Source organism: Heteronotia binoei, chromosome 19, assembly GCF_032191835.1.
Source record: "Heteronotia binoei isolate CCM8104 ecotype False Entrance Well chromosome 19, APGP_CSIRO_Hbin_v1, whole genome shotgun sequence".
NCBI lineage: Eukaryota > Metazoa > Chordata > Lepidosauria > Squamata > Gekkonidae > Heteronotia > Heteronotia binoei.
The window spans coordinates 36,946,574-36,955,236 of record NC_083241.1 but is presented as its reverse complement, the minus strand read 5'-3'; the positions used below and the strand labels follow the sequence as shown (position 1 = coordinate 36,955,236).

The following is an 8,663-nucleotide window of genomic DNA, read 5'->3' as shown; positions in this document are numbered from 1 at the left end:
CACCAAAAAGAAAAAGAAAACTGAGTCTTAGAATCATAGAGTTGAAAGGGACCCCCAGGGTCATCTAGTCCAACCCCCTGCACAAGGCAGGAACTTCACAAATACCTCCCCCTAAGTTCACAGGATAGAGTCATAGCTCACTGGACAGAATCACAAAGCAAGCCTCCTCGTCCCGAACCCAGGATAAAACCGTCAGCAGCCCTTCTCTGTGGGATGAGTGCATCATCTACAGCATCTTCTTCCTAGGATCCAATCTGCATCCTGTTCTTTCAGAGAGACCTGCCTTCCTTTTCTTAGGCAACGGATAACAGCCAAATCCAGATGTGTTAGCCATCTGGCTGGCCACTTCCTCGTGTGCATTATGGGGGCACAAATTCTTGCTCTGTCCTGCTCTCTCTCCCCTCTAGACCCAGACGGGTAGCTGTGTTGGTCTGAAACAAAAAGAACAAAAAGTTGAGCCCAGTGGCACTTTTAAGACCAACGAAGTTTAATTCTGGGTATAATCTTACACATGCCTGCATGCAAAAGCTTATATCCAGAACTCTGTTGGTCTTAAAGGTACTGCTGGCCTCAAACTTCTTTTCCCCCTCTCCAGACCCAGAAAGCTAAAATACGGGCTCCAACCTGCCCAAACAAACCCATGTCCCCCCCCCGCCCCGCTCTGCCATTACCCCAATACACTTCTTGCAGCAGTCACAGGTGGGGATTTTTCTGCTGGTCCAGCTAAAAATGGCTGCCACGGAAGGTGGAGGCAGCTACAAAATGGCTGCCACGGGAGGTGGAGGCAGCTACAAAATGGCTGCCACGGGAGGTGGAGGCAGCTATAAAATGGCTGCCACAGGAGGTGGATCTAGTTAAAAAATGGCTGCTGTGGTTTAACTTCAGTCACACAGGGAAGCTTCCAATCAGGAGGCATGAAACTCTTCCTGGCGAAGCAACATCCCCCTGTAAGGATCTGCTGTCAAATTCTATAATGTGGGAGGAGCTAGATTCAAGTCCAGGAGCACCATAGAGACCGACAAGATTTCCAGGATGTGAGCTTTTGAGAGTCAAAGATCCCTTTACTGGACCACTTCATCAGGTTTAGAAAGGAAGAACTCTGCTCAGGACAGCGCTGCAAATTCCACAGCACCTTCTTCCAACACCCACCCAAGTTTCTTTTCAATCTGCAAAGTAATGCTGGGGAAAACAATCTGACCTGAAGCTCTAGGCTTGAGTCCAGTAACGCAAGAGTCAAAACTTGCACGGGATAGAGAAGGTAGAGAAAGAAGGACTTTCCTCCCTTTCTCACAATGCAAGAACTCGCGGACATTCAATGAAATTGCTGAGCGGTCGGGTTAGAACGGATAAAAGGAAGTACTTCTTCACCCAAAGGGTAATTAATGCATGGAATTCACTGCCATAGGAGGTGGTGGCGGCTACAAGCATAGGCAGCTTAAAGAGAGGAATGGATAAACATGTGGAGCAGAGGTCCCTCAGTGGCTATTAGTCACAGGGTATAGACGAAACTCTCTGTATGAGGCAGTGATGCTCTGTATTCTGGGTGCTTGGAGGAGGGGGGCAACAGTGGGAGAGCTTCTAGTGTCCTGGCCCCACTGGTGGACCTCCTGATGGCCCCTGGGTTTTGGCCACTGTGTGACACAGAGTGTTGGACTGGATGGGCCACTGTCCTGATCCAACATGGCTTCTCTTATGTTCTTGACTTTTATCTCTGACCAAGAGAGCTTTGACTCTTTAACTCATACCCTGAAAATCTGATTGGCCACTAAAGGGCTAACCCCGGAAAGCAGGACCAGAACCAATGGGTTGAAATTAAATCAAAAGAGTTTCCAGCTCAACATTAGGAAGAACTTCCTGACCGTTAGAGCGGTTCCTCAGTGGAACAGGCTTCCTCGGGAAATGGAGAGCTCTCCTTCCTTGGAGGTTTTTAAACAGAGGCTAGATGGCCATCTGACAGCAATGAAGATCCTGTGAATTTAGGAGGAAGTGTTCATTGTGAGTTTCCTGCATTGTGCAGGGGGTTGGACTAGATTACTCTAGAGGTCCCTTCCAACTCTATGATTCTAACCAGATTTGAATCTGGCTCTTCTGCTGCAGAACAAGACAGCTATACTCCAAAACTGTAACACGGGCAGGAAACTTGGCGGTACCCGTTTCTCTTCAGGAGGGAGTTTGCTCCATTCGTTGCCCAGCATCCGGGTGATTTCTGGGAAAGGAACTTCGGGTCTCTTGGCTCGAAGCTGCTCCCTCCTCTCGTTCATAAACCGCACGTAACCCGTTAGGGGAGACTTGGGAGCGTTGCTGTCCCGGGGGGGTTTCTTCCTCTTTCGCCCTTTGGACCATCCTCCTCTTTTGGTTCTTTGCTAGGAGAGAGAAGAAGATCCAGTTGCTTTGAACCTAGAAGAGCACCCTGAATGCTTTGAGAAACGACATAGGGTGTTAAGTTTAGGCCCCTGAACAGGAAGATCGAAGCTGCCTTATATGGAATCACACCATCGGTCCATCAAAGACATTATTGTCTACACCAGGGGTGTCAAACATGCGCCCAGGGGCTGAATCAAGCCCCCGGAGGGCTTCTATCAGCTCCCCGAGCAACCGGCTGTCATTTGCTTCCTTCTCCCTCTCTCTTGCTTCCTTCTGCATAACAGCTTGCTTTGTAAGGCTTGCTCAATCACACAGGAGCTATAGAGCAAAGCCTCTATTATCTCCATTGGCTGAAGCTCCTCCCTTGGGGAGGGAGGGAGGAGGGAAAGCTTGCTTTGCCAGGCTCCCTCAATCACACAGCAGAGCTACTGAGCCAAGTCTCCCTTCCTTCTATTGCCTGGGTCTCCTCCCCCTCCTGGTCCTCTGGAGAAGGAAGGAAAGAGCCAGAGCTTCCTTTGCCCAGTCCCCTGGATCCCATGGGAGAAATACAAAGAAAGCATCTTTAAGACCAATGACTGCTAATGTTGATTTTAATTAAAAAACCCCCCTTTAATTGCGTTTGTCTCTGTCCTTTATAAAGTTTATATCTCCGCTACCTAATCTTAGTTAGGTACACACACAGCACAGCCCGACAAGATCTCCTTTATGTCAGATCCAGACCTCATAACGAATGAGTTCGACACCCCTGGTCACAGTTAGGCAGTGGCTCTCCAGGGTCTCAAGCTGAGGTCTTTCATATCACCTACAGCTTGGACTGTTAATGAAGGATGATGCCAGGGATTGAACCTGGGACCTTCTGTGTGCCAGCCCTAAGCGCCACTGAGCCACAGCCCCTTCCAAAAAATTCTTTGTCATCCCAATTTGGAATTTATTTCTTCGCTTCATTTGTCCCCTGCCTTTCTCCCCGGCAGAGACCCAAAGCAGCTTGCAGCCTTCCTCCGCACAACAACCCTGTGAGGCAGGTTAGGCTAAGAGAGCATAACTGGCCCAAGGTCACCCAGTCAGCAGAAGTGGGGATTCAAACCTGGGGCTCCCAGATCCTAGTCTGACACTTTAACCACTGCACCAGGCAAGTTTGGGTTGGAGAAGAACCATCCTGGCAAGCGTAAGGTGGCTGGGGGAAAGAAGAATTGCAGATTTATACCCCGCCCTTCTCTCTGAATCAGAGTCTCAGAGGAGGAGGAGGAAGAAAAGGAGAAAGAGGAGGCGGAGATGATGATGATACTGGATTTCAATCCAGCCCTCCACTCTGAATGTCAGAGTCTCAAAGCGGCTCACAATCTCCTTTATCTTCTTCCCCCACAACAGATGCCCTGTGAGGTGAGTGGGGCTGAGAGAGCTCTCACAGCAGCTGCCCTTTCAAGGACAATTCCTACGAGAGCTATGGCTGACCCAAGGCCATTCCAGCAGCTGCAAGTGGAGGAGTGGGGAATCAAACCCGCTTCTCCCAGATAAGAGTCTACGCCCTTAACCACTGCACCAAACTGGCTCTCTAGAAGGGATGGCGGAATAGAAGACCCATTTTATAAAGCCCACAGTGTTGATAGGAACCTTTAAGGGTCATTTTTTAAAAAAAATCCAAAACCAATCATCTGCTGCCACAATCTTTAGAGCTAGGGTTTGGTATCTGAATAAGGAGAATGGCGTTGCTACCAAAATAGGAAACAAAGATCACGGCATCACATGAGTAAGGGTTCTGATAGCTGCTCCGTGATACAAACAGACTACTGGTATCCTGTTAAAAACATTTATTGTAAGAAGCGAAGCCATGAGGCGTGGGAGCCAGTGACCGTCTGGGTAGGCCATCTGCCTGGGATGCAAAAGATCCTGAGTTCAATCCCCAGCATCTCCACTTAAAAGTATCAGGTAGGAAATGATGTGAAAGTCCCTCTCAGCCTGAGACCCTGGAGGGGAGCTGCCAGACAGAGAAGAAGATTGTGACCTTGACGGTCTGATAAACACACATTGTGACTGAAATAATTTATTCGGCAGCCATTACAGCAGCTGCCTCTTATTTGGTATACTGATTCAGTATAAGGCAGCTTTGTGTGTTTGTATCTTGCCTTTGAAACTTGCCCGGAACAAACAAGCTTGGGGAAGGGGGACCAATGGCCAAGCGGTTCTACACTGCCCTGGCAAGGAACGATCTTTTTGCCCCTGCCCATGATCAATCATCCGCTCAGCCTCGCCTCCCGTGGGATGAGCGACGGCAGCATCAGTCACCGGCGTAGCTGAAGCTGCCCTCGCTTTCCTGAGAAAAGGAACGAGGGACAATGCTAATCAACCTCGGTAGCCGAGCCTCCAATACGAGGCACGAGCCGGTAACTAAATGCAGGACACGGCTGCATCTGAGGGTCCACTTCCTGTCGTTTTCTGCTCACCTCCTCCTCAGGTCTCGGCTCGCTATTTTCGGCTTTGCCAGATGACTCACTGCGAGGCAACGGAGCTTGCAGCCCCTCCTCCGCAAAATCCGGGTTGTTGGGAGGCTGCGAGCCACTGCAAGACCCTTCCGAGTGATTGAGCCTGGAAAGAGGAGAGGAGCGTTGTCGTGAGACAGCCTCGCCATGAACGAGCGATTGCCCGTTGCGATGTCTTGGGGGTTATTCTGCGAAGCTGCGAGTATGGATGCTATCGTAACAGCCGTTCCTGGGAAGTGACTATCAAAGCATGGCATGTTGGTCCTGCCAGAATGATTTCTACGAGACAGTCTATACAGCAGTTATATTAGGAATTTAGATTAAAACGCTGATCTAAGGACGCAAAGAGGAGCCATGCTGGGTCAGACCAGAGATCTTCCATGTCCAGTACTCTGGTCACACAGTGGCCAATCAGCCTCTGGGAAGGGCACAAGCAGGATGACTGCAACAGGGTCCTCCCGCCTGTGCTCTCCAGTGACTGATATCAAAAGGTATCTTGCCCAAAGTAGTTATCGTGGCTGGTAGCCATCCGATAGCCCCATCCTCCGTGCCCGTAGTACTGGAAGAAGTAGTTATTGTGGCTGGTAGCCATTCGATAGCCCCATCCTCCATGCCCGTAGTATTGGAAGAAGTAGTTATCGTGGCTGGTAGCCATCCAATGGCCCCATCCTCCATGCCCATGGTACTGGAAGTAGTTATCGTGGCTGATAGCCATCTGATAACTCCACCTTCCATCACCATGGTACTGGAAGTAGTAGTTATCGTGGCTGGTAGCCATCCGATAGCCCCATCCTCCATGCTCATGGTACTGGAAGAAGCAGTTATCGTGACTGGTAGCCATCTGATAACCCCATCCTCCATAAATTTGTCCACATCCCTTTTAAAGCCTTCCAAGCTGGTGGCCGTCATCATATTCTGTGGCCACGTACTCCGTAGTTTAACTATGCACTATGTGAAGAAGTAATTCCTTCTTCACACTATGTGAAGAAGTCTGCCCTGAATCCCACCCTTTAGCTTCAGTGGATGGTTCCAGGTTCTACCGTTATGGGAAAGGGAGGAAAGATTCTCCCTGTCCCCTCTCTCTCCACCACGCAAAATCCTACAGACCTCTCTCACGTCTCCTCTTTCCTGCTCTTTTCCTAAGCTAAACAGCTCTAGATGATTGAGAAACATTCTAAGGATACTGCTTTCTGCCCAGACCCTTCAAACGCAGAACAATCTTTCAGCTAAATCAACAATTCCCATTGCAGACTTAATACTGTGTCTCTGAACCCAACCGCAAATCATTTTCTATGGCAGAAGAGTGATTGTGTCATCGTGTCTGAGAGAGGTCCTCTACAAGGATGCTAAAGGCAATCTTGCATGCCTTCAACACAAGGAACCGGCAAAGGTTAAGAAGTCACTGAGGGAATGCAGTTCTAGAAGCGACTGTGCCGAAAACCAGGGCAAAAAGGACCTCTTTGGAAAGCACAGGGTGGTGCTTAAGACTAGAAGAATAGCCGCTTACCCAGCTGAGACAATATCGTTGCTCTCTTTTGAGCCCTCGTCATCTGGGAAATGCGCTGGGGGAGAAGAACTTGCCATTGGGTTCTCCATTCTCCCTGCAAACGGAATGAGGAGAAACAAATTTTACTTTAACGTTGCTCCAACTCACCCAGTCAGTCGCCGTCTAGCAGCCAAACCTGCCCTGTCATCCCAAAAGCTTCCTCGTTGGTGAGGTCCATCAGTTCCAACACTGCAAGGCCAAACTTTAGGCTGCACAACTCTCAGCTCACTTCTTCAGTCCAGAGCTGTAGCCAGCGGGGGGGGGGGGGGCATGGGGCACCGCTTCTGACAGAATCTGCAGCCCCCCCACCCCAATCTTCCCTAATCTTTCCCTTTCAGTGAAAAGGAAGACGGGGGAGGGGGGGAGATCGGGGGAGGGTGCTGCAGATTCTGTAGGGGGCACTGCCCCTGTGCCACCCACCCACCCCCCACCGCCGCGGGCTACAGCCCTGCTTAAATGAATACAAGCCACAGACTTGGTATCCAATGCCATTAGAAGGCTGCCCCAGTGCAGGCAGGGGACTAGCTGCGATTAACACTGCAAAATGCACTTTTGCAGGGGATATTCTGTTTGAATTTGCAACAAAGACAAGCCACTCGCGAATCGCCAAGCCGGGTAACTTTAACGGATGAAAGAAACCAAATAAATCTTTAGCAGTCGATCTTTTTCTATTAGTGCCCCGAAACAAGCACGGAGCTAGACGCGGGGACTGTAGCCAAGGGTGAACGGCAGCGGCTTCGCAGCCTGTCTCGGTCCACTTGACTGTCTATTGGCAATTTCTCCACAGTTTCAAGAGCGATTACAGAGTTGGTTGAGTGGCGATTAAGTGGCAACAGAGAAGCATCGTTTTTGCTTTTCGGCACCATACACACACTGCAAAGCGTTGCAACAGTATGTTCATGAGGCTCACGACACGCCAATGCACATTACCGCTCTATATTTGAGCATCATAGGTGGCACGGTTAGAGCCCATTCACCTACTCTTTTTAAAAAAGAGAGAGATGGCAAAGGAGTTACGGTTCATGCATTTCTGGTTAAAAGGGGATTCACGTTTCGTCCTTCAGCGATCGCACTCCATAGTGAAGGAACTCTGGGCATACAACATTTTGATTTCACTTATATATAACATAATGCTGATTTCTATAGTGGCGCTTTTTCATTCTTTTAGTTCCCATCAGTTCAAAACACAGGCCCCCCCAGTGCGCAACCCCTAACACCCTTTCCTGGTTTTTAGAAAGTCGCTGGGGCCAAGCGGGGCTTTTGCCCAGCAGGGGTTCTGATTGGCCGCCGGAGATCTGACTGGCAGCGCAACAGCTGCTATCGTGGCACAATGATCCTTACTGTGTGCATCCGAGAAATTATTCTTTAACAACATGATCGCTTTTAAAATGCATCCTGAAATGTTGAAGAACTTATATTAGAGTTCTGTGTGACCTCGCTCTCTGATAATTCTGTAGTTAGTTCCCCCTATTGCAGCAGCTATTTGGTGGCTGGCTCCAGGAGGCCATTTTGTAGTTATGCCCACCACCCTGGGTCAGAGCTCCAAAAACACCCTGTGTCAGTCTCAAATATGCTGGGAATGTTCCCTCTAAGCTGAGTTAGTGTGAGCTAGCTCACAGGTTTTTCACCTCCAGCCCACACATTTTTGTCTTAGCTCAGGAAAAACGGCCCCAGAGCACAATAATTCATGCAGTAGCTCGCAACTTTAATGCCAGGGGCTCACAAAGTAGAATTTTTGCTCACAGCTTAGAGGGAACATTGCTTGGGGGACCCTGCCCCCCCCCCAGTTTACAGAAACCAAGCCACTGCAGAGGGAGCCAGTTTGGTATAGTGGTTAAGTGCGCAGATTCTTATCTGGGAGAACCAGGTTTGATTCCCCACTCCTCCACTTGCAGCTGCTGAAATGGCCTTGGGTCAGCCAGAGCTCTAAGTGCGCGGATTCTTATCTGGGGAAACCGGGTTTGATTCCCCACTCCTCCACTTGCACCTGCTGGCATGGCCTTGGGTCAGCCATACCTCTAAGTGTGCGGACTCTTATCTGGAAGATCCCCACTCCTCCACTTGCATCTGCTGGCATGCCTTGGGTCAGCCAGAGCTCTAAGTGCTCGGATTCTTATCTGGGAGAACCTGGTTTGATTCCCCACTCCTCCACTTGCAGCTGCTGGAATGGCCTTGGGTCAGCCAGAGCTCTTAGTGTGCAGACTCTTATCTAGGAGACCTGGGTTGGATTCCCCACTCCTCCACTTGCAGCTGCAGGAATGGCCTTGGGTCAGCCA

At 49.8% G+C, this 8,663-nt stretch overlaps 1 protein-coding gene across 1 annotated transcript in view; it reads right to left on the bottom strand.

Annotated features, from left to right (window-relative positions):
• HMG20A (high mobility group 20A) overlaps positions 1-6,479 on the bottom strand; it is a 47,448-nt gene extending 40,969 nt beyond the window's left edge. The window contains exons 1-3 of the mRNA XM_060260175.1: positions 6,349-6,479; positions 4,806-4,947; positions 2,151-2,363 (exon numbers count right to left, since the gene is read on the bottom strand). Coding sequence (XP_060116158.1) covers positions 2,151-2,363; positions 4,806-4,947; positions 6,349-6,437 — 444 coding nt within the window. The 5' untranslated portion in view covers positions 6,438-6,479. The remainder of the gene's footprint in view (positions 1-2,150; positions 2,364-4,805; positions 4,948-6,348) is intronic.
• Positions 6,480-8,663: the final 2,184 nt, after the last annotated feature.